General features: G+C 43.1%; 1 protein-coding gene across 1 annotated transcript in view; it reads left to right on the forward strand.

Moving 5' to 3' along the window:
- The window catches only part of LOC148508409 (sulfotransferase 2B1-like), a 138,543-nt gene that overhangs the window by 82,965 nt on the left and 37,996 nt on the right, over nucleotides 1–17,582 (forward strand). The window contains exon 3 of the mRNA XM_088444503.1: nucleotides 3,181–3,392. Coding sequence (XP_088300629.1) covers nucleotides 3,181–3,392 — 212 coding nt within the window. The remainder of the gene's footprint in view (nucleotides 1–3,180; nucleotides 3,393–17,582) is intronic.

Genomic DNA, 17,582 nt, shown 5'->3' on the forward strand with positions numbered 1-17,582 from the left:
AAAGGACAGCAGCATGTAATGGAAAAGCATGAATAGATACACAATCTATAAGTTGGAAATGCATAAACATAAACAAATTGTAACAATAATATCACATTAAATACTTAACATTACAAATTGCATATTTAGCAGCATTATAAATACAATCACAAGGCACAAACACATATAAAATGTTACACATTATCACAAAGCAATGTATAAGGCAATAATTACAGCAAATTCAACAATACAGTACACCATGCAAAAATTTCAAGTGACATACACCAGACCACAGATGTGACCTGGCAGCACACACTATATAAGAATCGTTCAATGCCAAGGTGGAAGATCACTCCTACAACAGTTAATGAAACAATTGAGCCCCAATGTCTTGTTTAACCGAGAAGGGGCCAAGGACCCAATGTGTGAATCCAAAATTACTCAAGTCTGAGCAATGTAAGTTATCTATCACCTCTACTAAAAGAAGGAGGGATATGATCTAAGATCATATATCAAAAAGTAGACATGCCACGTCCTGCTTGATGGAAATGGCGCGCCACACACTGACGTGTGTATTTAGGGATGCTAGTAAACAGGCAGTTGAGTAACACCAAAGTGCCAGTTTGCAAATGCAGATAGAATACTCGGATATGTAAAATTGCATGAGAAGCCTGATCCCCAAGGTTCATCTCACCTGTGGGCCCCTGACAGAAATTAGCCACACCCCCTAAGCTTTGCCATATCCCAACTCATACCAGGGCCCAAACAATGGGTAGATTGTTCTAGTCACTCTAGAAACATTTCTGAAAGATTCTTCACCTAACTGGACTTCATCAACTGTAGGAATTATCATACAGTATCACTAGGTGAGGCTATGCAATACGCAATGGTAGGCTATGTTCATATAAGCAGACATTTTATGGACCTTTATACAAGGCACTAGTTTTAGTGACCTATCTGCAAGATAGGCATTAGAGGGGTCTATACACAAGGCAATATATTTACATATATACAAGGCAGGCATTATATTTACATATATACAAGGCAGGCATTACATTTACATATGTACAAGGCAGGCATTATATTTACATATATACAAGACAGGCATTTTAGGTCACCTGTATACAATACACGGAGCATGGTGACCAATTTACAATATTGAGAGCATCTTAGTGATCAATAAACAATACAAAGAACATCTGCAACCAATATAAAATACTATTAACAGCGACAAAACAAGAATATAGAGAACATCCCAGTGACTATATACAATACAGATAGCATCATTGTGACTACCATACAACACAGAGAGCATCCTAGTCACCCACTTACTGGAAGCTCCTTTAGTGTTGAGGACAGGGTGTTGCTTAAGTAAGCCATCTGTTGGAGTGAGCCATGTCCCTGCTGGATGTCCTCATTATGGGCTGCTGTACAAAAGGTGGAGGAAGGGAGGCTTGGTGCTTGCTCCATGGTGGATGCGATGTTTGACTGGTGTTGCTGGCTTTAAGAAGCGGAAGGAAGAGTTTCCTCGCAATGGTTTGTGTAATGAAGGGAGAATCATACAAGGATGTTTCTGCGTGGTCCTTCTCCGGAGAACATCAGCAGAGTCATCTGGAGAACTGCAGCAGGGGTCAGTCTCTTAGTACTCAGCCTGTCTCTCACAAAGCTGTCAACTCATCTCTCTCTCAAATTGTCTTTCTTTTTGCCTGTTTATCACAAAGGTTGCCCTCTCTCACAGCTGAATCTCACAGCCTGTGACTCTCTAAGGGCTCTAATTATCAATCTTTGGACCTAATGGGGGGCTGATGACGCGATTCGCTCTGAATTATGTAATCGTGACCCCACCCTCTGCTTCACAATGGGCATTGTGTAGTGGGGACGAGGCCAACATTACGTGATTGCGTGGCCACGCCCTAGCTCCACCCCTGAATGCCATGTAATGTGCCCGGCCAAGCCCCTCTATGCCAGCCCCGCCATCCTGCTAAGCCAACTGAGATGCTCCCTCCCGGAGGGGGCAGCCAGGATGTCGGCAAGTATGCCTGATTCAGATATGGGATTAGAGCAACGTAGAGTAAGTAACTGTACCTGGACAAACCATTTTGCACTGCAAGGGGTGCAAATACTTACATTGTTTTTGCATGCAGGGTAAATACTGGCTACTTTTGCATGTAGCCCACAAATGCCGGACAAATTTATTTTTACACTGCAATATAGATTTCAGTTTGGACACACCCCTCCCAAATCTAAATCTCTCTGCACATTTTAAATCTGCCCCACCTGCAGTGCAGCATGGTTTTACCAAGATGCACAGATACTTGCTCATTTTTACTCTATTCCCAAATCTGAATCAGGACCTGTGCAGGCATAGCATGTACTGCCTCAGGTGGGGAACAATCTCAGTGTGGTATATGGCCAAGCCACTTCTGACCCACACAATCTGTTGGTGGCCCTGCTGATACCTAATTATGGCTTTCACTATTAATAGAGAGATGAGTAGTCCAGTTTTGCTGAAAACCGAACACACCTGAACTTTGGGGTTCCGAGTCGAACCGAGCCACAGCTCGGATTAATTTTAGGGTTGGTAGTAGAACCGACACCAGACTCAGGTCTCTCGCCAAGTTCAGATCTTGCCTATTTGATTGCATTTACTGTAAGTCTCTTTCTCGTGATTGCAGATGCTGTGAAACAGTCAAAATTGACTGGAAGTGACTTGATATTAATGTAATTAATATTAATGCATACATGCCTACTCTCCCAGAAATTACAGGAGGCTCCTGATTTTTTGGGTAGCCCCCCGCGCCCCCGGAAGAGTAGGCATTTCTCCCGCATCCTACCCACTTCCTAGTGAAGTGGGCAGAATGGGGAGATTTTACCAGGAATGTTCGGGGAGGAGATATATAAAGTTGGCTAGTATGTATTTATGATACTATAGGAACTTAAACCGGTCCAAGTTACACGAATGTAGCTGTTTTTTTAATTTTTTAACAAATCCAAAACCAAAACCAAATCAAAATTTTTGAGGATGGTTTTGCAAAAACCAGACAATGTTTTGGAACCAAAACCTAAACACGGGGTCTGCACACATCTCAAAAAATAATAATATTGTACTCATAGAGGTATTTATTTTCTGCGCTTATTAACAAAAGCAGTGATTAATTATTTCACATATTTTTTTTTTATTTGAATACTACTTGTTGCTAGGTACTACTTGGATGATCGAAATCTTAAGCCTTATCCATAAGAATGGAGATCCAACGTGGAACAAAACTGTCCCCAACTGGGATAGGGTGCCGTGGTTAGAAAATTCTACCACTGTTAAAAAACTGAAAAATAATGAAGAACGTCCACATCTTTTTTCCAGCCACTTGCCCAGAAACATTTTAATGAGAGCTCTATCTGGTTCTAAGGCTAAGGTAAATATAATATACACAATATAATAAACACAATATTAAATAAATAACAAGCTGAAAATGAGTGCTGCAAATATGATATATTTGTGTTATGTTTATGTCTTGCAATCATTCAGCATTAGGTTAGTGTCCAGAAAATATTATACGTGAGTAAGGACTAAGGGCCTGATTCAGCTTTGGAAATAGAGTGAGATTTAGCACTTAGCTGATCACCTTGGTGAAACCATGCTGCACTGCAGGTGGGGCAGATTTAAAATGTGCAGAGAGATTTAGATTTGGGAGGGAGGTGTCCAAACTGACATCTAAAGTGCAGTGTAATAATGAAGCTGTGCAGTATTTGTGGGCTACATACAAAAGCAGCCAGTATTTACACTACATGCAAAAAAATGCAGATACACAGTTAAGTGCTAATTCTCACTCTATTCCCAAAGCTGAATCAGGCCAAAAGTCCTACAGTAAAATGAAAAAGTCTGTGGACCTCACTCAGACCCGGTCGCAAGTGCTGAGCGCTCGCAACTGGGTCGATGTTTTGGTCCTGCGCATGCACAGAGGCCGCACTGCACGTGCCTAAGCCCCGGAGCGAGAGAGAAACTCTCTCGCTCCGGAGCTCACTACAAAAGGGCTGGCTGTCGATGTTGATCGACAGCTCAGCCCGTTTTGCAGGCGGGGCGGGGGGGCTACTCTGAGAGGCCAGATCAACTGTGACTGGGCTTTGACAGTGTGAAATACATTTTAGATGCCTTTTTAGCACTCCTGCCATCAACTGAGTCTACAATGTTAGGTCACTTAAAAAAAAAAGTTCTTTATCATCAGTGTAACTCTTAATTATTTTCTGCCATGCCTTTGACTTTTTTATGGGGTCACCACAAACAAGTCTATGTCACTTGGGTGTCCCATGTTTCTTTTGCAACCACTATGTATCGCCTTCGCTTTTTCTGTAATGAGGGACCTCTGAAGAAATTGAGTCTCCCTAGGCAGTGTCTTGAGCTAGTATTCAGTATGCATACTGGAATAATATTTAATCTTCATACAAGATAATACATAGTAATGTACTTTTTGGGGTAAGGCAAAATGTGAACTCCCTGAACAAATATCCTGGAGAAACATCCTCCTACATCACTCCAACATCATCCCTCTGCATTTCTACAGTGCCACGCCCCTTGCTACTCATCAGTATCATCCCCATTTCACACAAACTTCACTGAACCTTTATCACCTCATACATTTTCTTGAGCAGTAAGTTACACAAACTCTACTGTACAACTGATTTCCAGTTTACAGTCATTATATTTATATATCTGCCACTCAAACCATTCCATAAATTGATGTTACAGTATACAATCTGGTTTTAGCATCAATATACTAATGGCTTAATTCACTTCCCACTGCTTGAGGAAGCAGCCAAGTGCCATGAAACACATTGGAATATTTTAAGTGAAACCTTTAAGTTTGTTTTGTGTTTTGTTTTATAACTGTTATGTCATATAGATTTTTTATCATGTCATACTACTTTATTATTATAATTATACATTTACTTATTTTTTATTTCTTTTCTTTTATTGTCTTCTATATAATTTAATTTATCTTTTTATTTTGTTTATATATATATATATATATATATATATATATATATATATATATTAGGGATGAGCGAGTTCGGATTTCTGAAATCCGAACCCCCACTAGCCGCACGTGCATCAACAAAGTAGCGCCAAGCGTGTGCCTCTATCATAAGTCAAGGGCCGGCTGGCTCATCTGTTGAAGGGTGGTGTAAACCCCAAAGCGCGCTCCAAAAAAAATATATATTTTTTTTTCTGTGTTTGTGACTTGCGTGCGCAGTAGCCACACGTGTATCAACAAAGTAGCACCAAGCATGCGCCTGTGTCATAAGTAAAGTGCCTGCTGGCTCATCTGTTAAAGGATGGTGTAACCCCCAAAGTGCCTGAGAAACTTTTTTTTTTTCCTTCTGTGTTTGTGACTTGTGTGCGCTGTAGCCACATGTGTATCAACAAAATATCAGCGCCAAGTGTGCGCCTATGTCATAAGTCAAGGGCCCGGGTGGCTCATCTGTTGAAGGGTGTTGTAACCCCCATAGCGCACTCCAAAAAATATAAAAATATATATTTCTGTGTTTGTGACTTGTATGCGCTGCAGCCGCATGTGCATCAACAAAGTAGCTCCAAGCATGCGCCTGCGTCATAAGAAAAGGTCCTACTGGCTCGTCTGTTGAAGCGTGGTGTAACCCCAAAGTGCCTGAAAAAAAATAAAAAAATATATTTTTCTGTGTTTGTGACTTGTGTGCTCTGTAGACGCACGTGCATCAACAAAGTAGCGCCAAGCATGCGCCTTTGTCATAAGTAAAGATCTGGCTGGCTCGTCTGTTGAAGGGTGGTGTAACACCAAAAGTGCCTGAAATATTTATTTTTTCTGTGTTTGTGACTTGTGTGCACTGTAGCCGCACGTGCATCAACAAAGTAGCAGCGCCAAGCGTGCACCTGTGTCATAAGTCAAGGGCCGGCTGGCTCATCTGTCGAAGGGTGGTGTAACCCCGAAAGCTCAATCCCAAAAAAAATTAAAAAAATCTTCTTCTTTGTTTGTGACTTGTGTGTGCTGTAAGCCGCACGTGCAACAACAAAGTAGCGCCAAGCGTGCGCCTGTGTCATAAGTAAAGGGCCGGCTGGCTCGTCTGTTGAAGGGTTGTGTAACCCCAAAGTGCCTGAAAAAAAATATATTTTTCTGTGTTTGTGACTTGTGTGCACTGTAGCCACACGTGCATCAACAAAGTAGCACCAAGCGTGCGCCTGTGTCATTAGTAAAGGGCTCCCTGGCTCATCTGTTGAAGGGTGGTGTAACACCCAAAGTGCCTGAAATTTTTTTTTTTTCTGTGTTTGTGACTTGTGTGCGCTGTAGCCGCACGTGCATCCACAAAGTAGCAGTGCCAAGCGTGCGTCTGTGTCATAAGTCAAGTGCTGGCTGGCTCATCTGTCGAAGGATGGTGTAACCCCCAAAGTGCGCTCCAAAAAAATAAAACAAATCTTCTCCTGTGTTTGTGACTTCTGTGCGCTGTAAGCCGCACGTGCATCAACAAACTAGTGCCAAGCGTGTGCCTGTGTCATAAGTAAAGGGCCAGCTGGCTCGTCTATTGAAGGGTTGTGTAATCCCAAAGTGCCTGAAAAAAAATAATATTTTTCTGTGTTTGTGACCTGTGTGCACTGTAGCCACAGGTGCATCAACAAAGTAGCACCAAGCGTGTGCCTGTGTCATAAGTAAAGGGCCAGCTGACTTGTCTGATGAAGGGTGGTGTAACCCCCAAATTGCCTGAAAAAAACAAAATAGGGAAAGATCAAGAACCACTTCCTCCTAGTGCTGAAGCTGCTGCCACTAGTCATGACATAGACGATAACATGCCATCACCGTTGTCTGCCAAGGCCGATGCCTAATGTCATAGTAGAGGGCATATAAAATCCCAAATGGCAAAGTTCAGGAAAATGACCTTAAAAAATAAATTGAAATCGTATGAGGAGAAACATAAACTTGCCAATATGCCATTTACGACAGGGAGTTGCAAGGAACGGCTAAGGTCCTCCCCTATGTTCATGACTAGAGGTTCAGCTTCACATGACGATGGAAGCCCTCCTCCTGCTACAAAAATCAAACGAGTTAAGCTGACAAAAGCACAGCAAAGAACTGAGGAGAGTGCAAGTGTGGTGACGGTTGCGATGCCTGACCTTTCCAACACTGGACGGGAAGAGTTGGCTCCTTCCACCATTGCACACCCTCTGCAAGTGCTGGAAGGAGCACCCACAGTCCACTTGCTGATATTCAAATTGAAGATATCACTGTTGAAGTACAACAGGATGAGGATATTGGTGTAACTGGCACTGAGGAGGAAGTTGACGAGGAGGATTCTGATGGTGAGATGGTTTGTTTAAATCAGGCACCGGGGGTGACAGTTGTTGTCCGTGTGATGAAAAAGCCCATCACGGTCATGCCTGGGCAGAAGACCAAACATTCCACCTCTTTTGTCTGGAAATATTTCTATCCAAATCCGGACAACAACTGTCTTGCCATATGTACCATATGTAAAGGTGGAATAAGTAGGGGTAGGGACGTTTACCACCTAGGAACATCCTCCCTTATACGTCACCTGCAGCACATTCATAAAAAGTTACTGTCAAGTTCAGAAACTTTGGCTAAGATCGTAAGCAGTCCAGGGACACCTAAATCCCTTTTTCCTGTTGTATCCAAGCGCCTGCAAACCACACCGTCAACTCCATCCTCGTCAATTTACTCCTCAGTCAGGATCGGAAGTAGTCCTGCAGGCCATGTCACTGGCATGACTGACTCTCCTATCCGGGATTCCTCAGGAGGATCCTGCATTGCTATGCCAACTGCTGCCGCTGCTGCTGTTGCTGCTGGGAGTCGTTCATCATCCCAGAGAGGAAGTAGGAACACCACTACTTCTTTTACTAAGCAATTGAACCTCCAACAGTCCTTAGCGAGGAGGATGAAGTATGACAGCAGTCATCCTGAAGCAAAGCGGATAACTGAGGCCTTGACAGCTATGTTGGTGTTAGACGTGCATCCGGTATCCGCCATTGGTGCAGTGGGATTTAGACAATTGATGGAGGTAGTGTGTGTAGCAGCATCTCAGAAATGCCAGCTCGTTCCAAGGCAGACTACGCTGTGTATCACCGGTTTCAGTAAGAGGCACACCGCCGACAACCTCTTAGAGAAACTGAGGGAAATCATCGCCCAATGGCCTACCACACTTAGACTCTCCAGGACATTTGTGATATCTGACAATGCCAACAATATTTTGCGGGCATTACACCTGGGCAAATTCCAGCACGTCCCATGTTTTTCTCACACAATAAATTTGGTGGTGCAGAATTTTCTGAAAAATAACAGGGGCGTGCAGGAGATGCTTTGGGTGGCCCGAAAAATGTCTGCCCACTTTTGCCATTCAGTGACTGCGTGCCGAAGACTGGAGCACCATCAAACACTCTTGAACCTGCCCTGCCATCACTTGAAGCAAGAGGTTGTGGCATGGTGGAAGTCAACCCTCTATATGCTTCAGAGGATGGAGGAGCAGCAAAAGGCCATTCAAGCCTATACATCCACCTATGACATAAGCAAAGGAGGGGGTATGCATCTGACTCAAGTGCAGTGGAGAATGATTTCCGTGTTGTGCAAGGTTCTCCAGCCCTTCGAACTTGCCACATGTGAAGTCAGTTCAGACACTGCCAGCTTGAGTCAGGTCATTCCCCTCATCAGGCTTTTGCAAAAGCAGCTGGAGAAAGTGAAGGAGGAGCTAAGATGGAGCGATTCCACTCGGCATGTGGGACTTGTGGATGAAGCCCTTCATTCACTTTGCCAGGATTCAAGGGTGGTCAATCTGTTGAAATCAGATCACAACATTTTGGCCACCGTGCTTGATCCTAGGTTTAAAGCATACATGGTGTCTCTCTTTCCGGCTGACACAAGCCTGCAGAGGTGCAAAGACCTGCTGATGGAAACACTGTCAGCTGAAGTGGAACGTGACATGTTAACAGCTCCTTCTTCATTTTCTCCCGCAACTGGGGCTGCCAGGAAGCAACTTAGGTGTCCTAAGCAACCTGTTGGCAGTGATGCAGGGCAGACAAGACCAAGTTTGGACATCTGGTACGGACTGAAGGACCTGGCAACAATTTCTGACATGTCTACTGTCACTGCATATGATACTGTCACCATTGACAGAATGGTGGAGGATTACATCGGTGACAGCATCCAAGTAGGCATGTCAGACAGTCCATACCTGTACTGGCAGGAAAAAGAGGCAATTTGGAGGCCCCTGTACAAACTGGCTCTATTTTACCTAAGTTGCCCCCCCTCCAGTGTATACTTCGAAAGAGTGTTTTGTGCAGCCGGGAACCTTGTCAGCGAAAGGCATAGGAGGGTTGGTTCCACAAAATGTGGAGAAGGTGATGTTCATAAAAATGAATTATCAATTCTTCCAGGGAGACCAGCCTCCAGAAAGTACAGAGGGACCTGTGGTGGTGGATTCCAGCGGGGACGAATTAATACTCTGTGAGGATGAGGATGTACACAACACTTAAGAGGGTGAGGAATCGGTGGATGAGGAGGATGAGGATGACATCTTGCCTCCATAGAGCCAGTATGTGCAGGGACAGATTAATTGCCAGCTTGTTTAGTGGTGGCCCAAACGAACCAATCATTTCAGCCACAGTCATGTGGCAGACCCTGGCACTGAAATTATTGGTTTGTTAAAGTGTGCATGTCCTGTTTATACAACATAAGAGTGGGTGGTAGGGCCCAAGGACAATTTCATCTTGCACCTTTTTTTTCTTTGCATTATGTACTGTTTGGGGGCTTAGTTTTTCAAACTGCCATCCTGTCTGCCACTGCAGTGTCACTCCTAGATGGGCCACGTGTTTGTGCCACCCACTTGTGTCGCTTAGCATAGTCATCCAGCTACCTCAGTGCAACCTTTTGGCCTAAAACAATATTGTGAGGTGTGAGGTGTTCAGAATAGACTGGAAATGAGTGGAAATTAATGTTATTGAGATTAACAATAGCATAGGAACAGGAAAACCCACAAATTATGTGATTTTAGCTGTTTTTATGCTTTTTTCCAAAAAAATACAGATCCAAAACACAAAACCCAGAACCCAAAACACGGAAGGCTGGTTCTGCCAAACCAATCCAGATCCAAAACACGAAGAAAGATGCAGATCCAAAACACAAAACACGAAAAGTGCCTGGTGCACACCCCTAATATATATATAGATATACTGTATATATAATTTGAATTATTATTATATATACTGTATATTTTTTTATTTACGTTGTCTGTTTTAGGGAAAATGTTTTCATATGCAAAGAATTTGTTTCTCCATTACCAATTGTTCCTATTGAGGACTGATTTGTATATCATTTGATTCCTATTTCATTGAAAAAAAATCATTAATTAATTTATTTATTCTTTGTTGGACAATCCCAATTACTATCAGCTCACAATTTTGATGAGTAAGAGATTCTGTTCCACACTTTATTTGGTGGCATAGATATTTTTGTTTTCCACACCAATTACCATCCCAGGTGTAGTACTAAGTAAAGATGTGCAGTTTGTTTTTTTATGAAAAATGAACACATCTGAACTTAGGGGTTCCAAGCCGAATCAAGTCCCAATTCGGAATCTCTTTGGGGTTCAGAATAGAACCAAGTCAGGTCTGCAGTCAGTTCAGAACTCAGATTTAAAAACCAAACTCAGGTTTTGGATTGCACGTAATCGGGTCCAAATGACATGCTTTTAGCTGTTTTTGTCAATACTTATTGATTTTTAAAGAATCCAAATCTGAACTAAAATACTTGAGGGTGGTTTTGCTAAAACACGATGATGAATTAAAACCAAACCACTGGGGTCCACCAACATCTCTACTATTAAGTATCCTATCAGGGCCAGAGATTATTTACTATATTAGATTATCCTTATGGGATTTTCTGGGAGACCTCCTCTATTTTTATTTTCGACTAGGGTACATACTCCTTGGCATCATCCTCATTATTGTTCTCAGTACATGGTGGATGTGTTAGAAAGTGAAGGATGGAGATGCATAAGCAGATAGGCATCATGTTCTAAAATTAAATATTATTATCTTTTATTCATATAGTGCTGCAAATAGGGTCAAGGGTGGAAGTGGAAGGGAGGGGATTGGATGAGGGCCTTGACTTCCTCTCCAGATATAGGGGAGAAGGATGTCAGAGTTGGTAATATGGATGGGGAGGGGTGATCCGGGAAAGGAGGGGGTGGAGTGCTGGGGGGCTGGTGGGATATGATGTCCTGACTTATGGAATCAATTTTAGATGTAAAGTAGGTAGCAAAGTAAAGGGCAGAAAGCAAGGAAGGGAGGCAAGGAGGTGGTGGGCAGAGGAGGGAGTCGAAGGTGGCCAAGAAACTCTGGGAGTTTGAGGACTGGGAGGAGATGAGGTTCTTGAAATATGACTGTTTAGTCAGGCAGCACTGTAGGATGAGAGCATAAATTTGAATTGAGAAAGTCTGCCATAGATCGTGATCTTCTCCACTGTCACTAGGCCGTTTGTGAACACATTTGCAGGTATCTGGTGCATTTGGAATGCCAAGGTTGTGGTGTGGATTTGCATGGGTGAGTAGTGATCGCTCGGAGCAACAGAGTCAAGAGCAGAAGTAAGTGAGGTGTTGTATAGGGTAATGGCTTGTTCAGGGCAGGAAAAAGAGAGGATAGGGGAGAGAAGTGAGTCAAGCAGGGAGGAAAAATAAATGGTGTCAATAGCCTCAATGTTATGCTTAGTGATGGTGGCCTTAGGAGGTAGAGGAGGGAAAGGAGCGAGGGATAAGTTAAAAGAAAGAAGGTGATGGTCAGAGAGGGGGAATGGGGAATTGGAGTAATCATAAATATCACAACAGAACAAGCAAATGCCCACTCACACGGGAGGGTGAGGAGGTCCATTGGGAAAGACCAAATGAAGATGTGAGGGTCAGGAGTTTGGAGGTAGAGGATTCTGTGGGTATATCTATTGGAATACTGAATTTAGCTAGGATAATGGAGGGAAGGTCTGAGGAGCGAAAGAGAGAGAGAGCCAGGAAGCAAAGTTGTCAAGGAGTTTGGAGGGAGGGCTAGGGGAATGATAAATGACAGCTACTCAAAGGTGTACTGGTTGGAAGAGGCATATAGCATGAACCTCAAATGTAGAGAATGTAAGTATATCAGGAAGATCTTATCAACCATTCTGGGATAAATTACTGTGGTATCAAAGGAAGGAAATTAGAATACTAAGCAGTATTTTCACAGTTAGCAAATGTTTTTAATCAATAACAATTTATTGAATAATCTATATCTATACATAGTATAAAATAAAGTCCCTAGTATGCATCTGTCTGTTTGTTTGGGCTAATCTCGAGAACCACAGGACAGATTTTGATGCAGGGTTCACTGCTCTATAGAGCATTTGTTGAGGAAGGTTTATGTGTATGAAACATTAAAGTATGACAAAAGGGAGTCAAGTAGTTAAGATTTTAGTGAAGCAAGTCAATGTAAAAACGGACATCCGAGCGCTTTCTCGGCTTATGCTGCCTAAACCATTAACGATATCACAATGATGGACTTTATTTTATACAATGTAGAGATTTTACATATTATCCAGTTTCTACAGAAAAAGTGATGTAAGCCCTGGTTACTGATACATAATTTCAGTTTTTCCCTTTTTTTACCGTTCCTATTTCATTTACGTGAAAAATTATTCTTTAATTCCAAACGAGTCCGATTCCCGGTATGGGTCTGTTTTGGCTTGACAATAGCTAAAGCACTCGGGGTGGGATGCATTTTGAATGCGATGCATCATAAGAAAGAAACAGTTTGTCATAAAAATGGCGCTAATTGTCATAAATTCTCTTACATTAGAATGTATCATTAGCGTAAAAGTCCGTCCAATTCTGTGGTGTAAAAAATCCCTGTTGTAGATATATATTGGACCAGTGTTCTTATAGATCAACAATTATTCATTTAATGGTTCATTTCAAAGAAGAAAAGAGAAAAAAATCATAGTGCAACACTGTAATCCAACAAATACATAGGAATTTATTCAAACATTACACTCACATGGTTTAAAAATTAAAACAGCATGTAACCACAAAAAGTGGTAACTCCAAAACGATGTCTGCTGACAAGAAGTTTTCACCGTTATTGATACTCCAAATATATCAGGTTCTCACCGGTCCCGGGCAGCCATGGTCCCCGAATATGACAATGGAGGATGGTAAATCAATTGGTGATCCAGCAGTACAAACGGAAAGGTCCTTTCTCACCACGGGCTTAACATGTTTCGGACGCTCTGGTCCTTCCTCAGAAGCCTAATGGTGAGTCTTCACAGCATGGTTTAAATACCCTAAAAACCCCTCCTTTGGGGCGTATCCATTCATTTTCCCGCACTTCCGCTAACCGGAAGTGCGTCATCACGTGCGTTCCGCGAACCAGAAGTGCGTCATCCAAAATGGCCGCAGCACTTCCGGTTTCGCGGAGATCCTGCGTTCCATATACAGGAAGTGAACAATTGTGAACACCAACTTAGCATTCAGTTTCCATGGAGACAGGAGGAGTATAAGTTTCAAGAACTTTGATATGCAATGTGGCAAATATAAACAAAAATCCGTGGTAACGTCCATACATAATTCATTAGTAGTCCATATAAAAAAGGAAGAGAGAAAAAGAGGATATATATCAAATTCGGACCGATTATACTTTTAAAAGCACATATTAAAATAAAAATTGGAACAACAAAGTAAGGATAAAAATCAGCTGCATTTTTAGCTAAAATTTAAAAAGAAGAGGAATTAAAATTATAAAAAGCACTTAATTTCAAAATCCCCATTGAGGCCATTAGGTACCAAAGTATTTAATTTGTATATCCAATGCATCTCGACTTGTGATAGTCTTACACTCAAATCTTTTGACCTCCAAGAAGAAGAAAGTGCACTTAATGGCCTCAATGGGGATTTTGAAATTAAGTTTATAAAAAATGTGTGTTGATTTGCATTATTACTCCAAATGAGGGTTTCCCAACATTCTTCATTAGCATTGCTTTTGTTCTACAGTACACCTCAATTAGGGGCCTATTCATCATCGGGGGCCATATGTTTAAGTATCCAACTCGCAGCGGGGGATACTTTACACTGGAGCAATTCATCATTGCTCCTGTGCGGGGACAGCTCCTCTGAAAAGCAGCTTTGCCCACAGTTAGTAGTGCAGCTACAGAAGTAGCCGTGTTACTTACCTCTCCCCCGTCGATGCGTCTACGCATGCATGACCAGAGAAGTCACGCATGCGCAATGCCGCTGGGGAGGTAGTGAGGAGGCGGCGGAGGGATCTGCTCGCATCCGTCTTTGCATCCCTGGAACTCCTTCCCCTAGGTATGAGCGGGGACCCGAGAACAAGCGCCATCTGAATATGGCGTTTGTGCTCACAAGCAAACTCAAAAAACTTTCAGTTTTCTGAGTTTGCTGAAAATCAGGTGGTCCTATTCGGACTCCTAATGATAAATGGCCCGATAAATATGCGGACACTAGCATTTCCGCATGGTTAACGGGACATTTATCGTTTGATGAATAGGCCCCTTAAACACATACTGGACAATACTCACAGTAATATTAGATTTACTGACTATAAATCCTTCCCTAAATGAATAAAATTATTCTGCCTTATCAATTGAGGGCGAATATTGAATCCTACTATAAGAAAATATTAATTTGTAGAACATTCCACATATTTAAGTAATCAATCAGCCAAATATACTGTTGCCCTTGAGTCTCCCTTTCTCACGATTTTTGCATGTTAAACATTTGCAGAAACAAACTGTACAAAAGTGTGTGTAGATTAAATTTCTTAGTGAATGTATTTAGAAGTAAAAATTTTACTCACCTAGGGGCATATTTATCACAATCCACAACTCAGATGTGGGTTAGCTGTGATAAATTCACCAATATTGCAATGCAGGGCCGCAACTAGGGGGGGGCTGAAGGTGCACGTGCACCGGGTGAGCCACTGTACCTGGTGCCAGTGACCTCCAGCCCGGCGCTGCAGAGGGGCTCCAAGCCGGACGTCCGCTGGTAATATTTATTACCAGCGGGCGCCCGGCTCCTTCTCTGCAGCGACGCGGTGTAGCCGGAGCCGGAGGTTGGAGTTCTCTCCCGAACTCCAGCTTCCGGCTCTCCCCACGGGCACTATGGGGGAGACGTCATGACATCTCCCCCATAGTTCCAAGGAGCAGCCGGCGGACCGGACGCGACGCTGGATGCAGGAGCGGGGTTCAAGGTAAGTATTTTTTTTTTTTAATAAGCTGCACTACAGGGGCATTATTATGGGGGCAGGGGCATTACCACAGGGGCATTACTATGGGGGCATAGGCAATAAGGGGCATTACTAATGGGGCATGAGCACTACAGGGGCATTACTATTGGGGCATGGGCACTACAGGGGCATTACCACAGGGGCATTACTGTGGGGGCATGAGCACTACAGGGGCATTACTGTAAGGGCACTACAGGGATATTACTATGGGGCATGGGCAATACAGGGGCATTACTATGAGAGCATGGGCACTACAGGGGCATTACTATGAAAGCATGGGCACTACAGGGGCATTAATATGGGAGCATGGGCACTACAGGGGCATTACTGTATGGTGGGCACTACAGGGGCATTACTATGGGGGTATTAACATATGGGCATTACTATGGGGGCATTACAATATGGGCACTACTGCAGGTGGAATTACATGGGGGGCGCCAAATTACTGTCTTGCCCCTGGTGACAAAAATCCTAGTTTCGGCCCTGTGCAATGCGATATTTGAATACTGTACATCACAAGGATATACAGTATAAAAAAATTGCAGGGACAGACCTTGGGATAAATATTTGTCCCTGCTAATCCAATTCACACACTTTTCACTGTATTCTTGAGAAGGTGTCCATGCTTGATCACAGTGGATGTCTCCCGAGTCTGCTCTGCCTGTTAGAGCAGAGTAGGAGTCTGGGAACTAGGGGAAATCCTGGATATGCCATCTGAAGGTGGCATTATTATCACAAGCCTTTCCCTGTTATTTTTTTGCATTTCATTTTTAGTAAAATATGTGAATTGAAGTGCTTGAAGGAGTTTTTCACAAAAACTGTTCCAAAAGCCCTTTAATATATTTATGTGATACTAAAGTAATGTGAAAAGATTGTGAAAACAACCTTTTCCACATTTTTTTAGTAAACATAATATTGATAAACAGGGCCCTAAGTCTAGTAAAGATTCTGCGAGGTGGGGGCTTGTGGTGACAGCACTGTAGATCCTGAAGGATTGTGCATTCCGTAGCGCCTGGTGGTGGTGTTGTACTTCTGCCCCTCCAGCATCAGAAAGTCTCTCATGTGACCCAGACGGGTTCTACTGGTCTAAGAAGGCATATTATATTCTCAGAGTTCTAAGGTGTAGTATCTTATCTATGTATATACGGTAGTTATCAAGTAGCAGTAATATAACTTATAAGGTAGTATAAGTTTTAAATCACTTACACACAGCTAAATGACTCACATGCACCATGGCTGACATGCTAGCACTAATTCCTCAGTTTCTGCATGTTGATGCTCCTAATGCTGCAGAATTATGGAGACCTTGGCATGCATGGATTAAAAATGTTATTAAAGCTATGAGGTAAACCTCTAATTGCAAAAGGAAAAGCATGCTTCTTTATAGTGCTGGTCCCAAGATTTATGAACTTTATGATACTATGGCAGAGGCAGACACCAGGGACTATACCAAATGCAGGGAATCTTAGACATTCCAAATACATTTCAGCCAGCTATGGAACTGCAAACATAATCAGTTGATGTATATATTACAAGATTAAGAATTCTTGCCAGGAGATGTCAGTTCCATGATGTTAAAGATGAAATTAAGAAGCAGCCAATCACATTTAGCACAAGTGGAAAGTTGTGCAGATGTGGTCTTCAGTGGTGTAACGTGGGGGGGGTCAAGCAGGGCATGTACACTGGGCGCCATTGGACCCGGCGGTGCAGAAGGCGCAGACGGCCACCGGCCACAATCCAGGGCACGTACAATCCGCGGCGCTACACATTAAAACAAACACGCAGCCGGCAACAGTGGTGTGTTTGTTTTAGCACTACAGCGAATAAGAGTCAACCAGACTCTTATTGCCTGCTGCACCCAGGGCCAGAGCTAGGCTGGAGCTCACTCATTAGCTCCGCCTTCCGGCTCCAGCTCTGGGTATAGGGGGAGATGTCATGACATCTCTCCCACAGTGGCAAGCGGGACAAGAGCAGCAGACAGCAGCAGCAGGCGAAGGAGCGGGGATTCCCGTAAGTAAAGTATGTGCTGTGTGTGTGTGTTTGTATTATGTGTAAAAGGCTCTACTGCTGGGGGCATTGCAAATTGGGCACTACTGGGGGCACTATATAAGGGGCACTAATGGGGAAATTATATATTGGGCACTACTGGGGTAACTATATATTGAGCACTACTGGGGACACTGTATATTGGGCACTACTGGGGGCATGCATAAGGGGCACTACTGGGGGCACTGTATAAGATGCACTACTGGGAGCACTATATATTGGGCATTGCATAAGGGGCATGCTTAAGGGGAATTAATGGGGGCAC

This window comes from Taudactylus pleione, unplaced genomic scaffold (genome assembly GCF_031769625.1).
Source record: "Taudactylus pleione unplaced genomic scaffold, aTauple2 ptg000366l, whole genome shotgun sequence".
Lineage (NCBI taxonomy): Eukaryota > Metazoa > Chordata > Amphibia > Anura > Myobatrachidae > Taudactylus > Taudactylus pleione.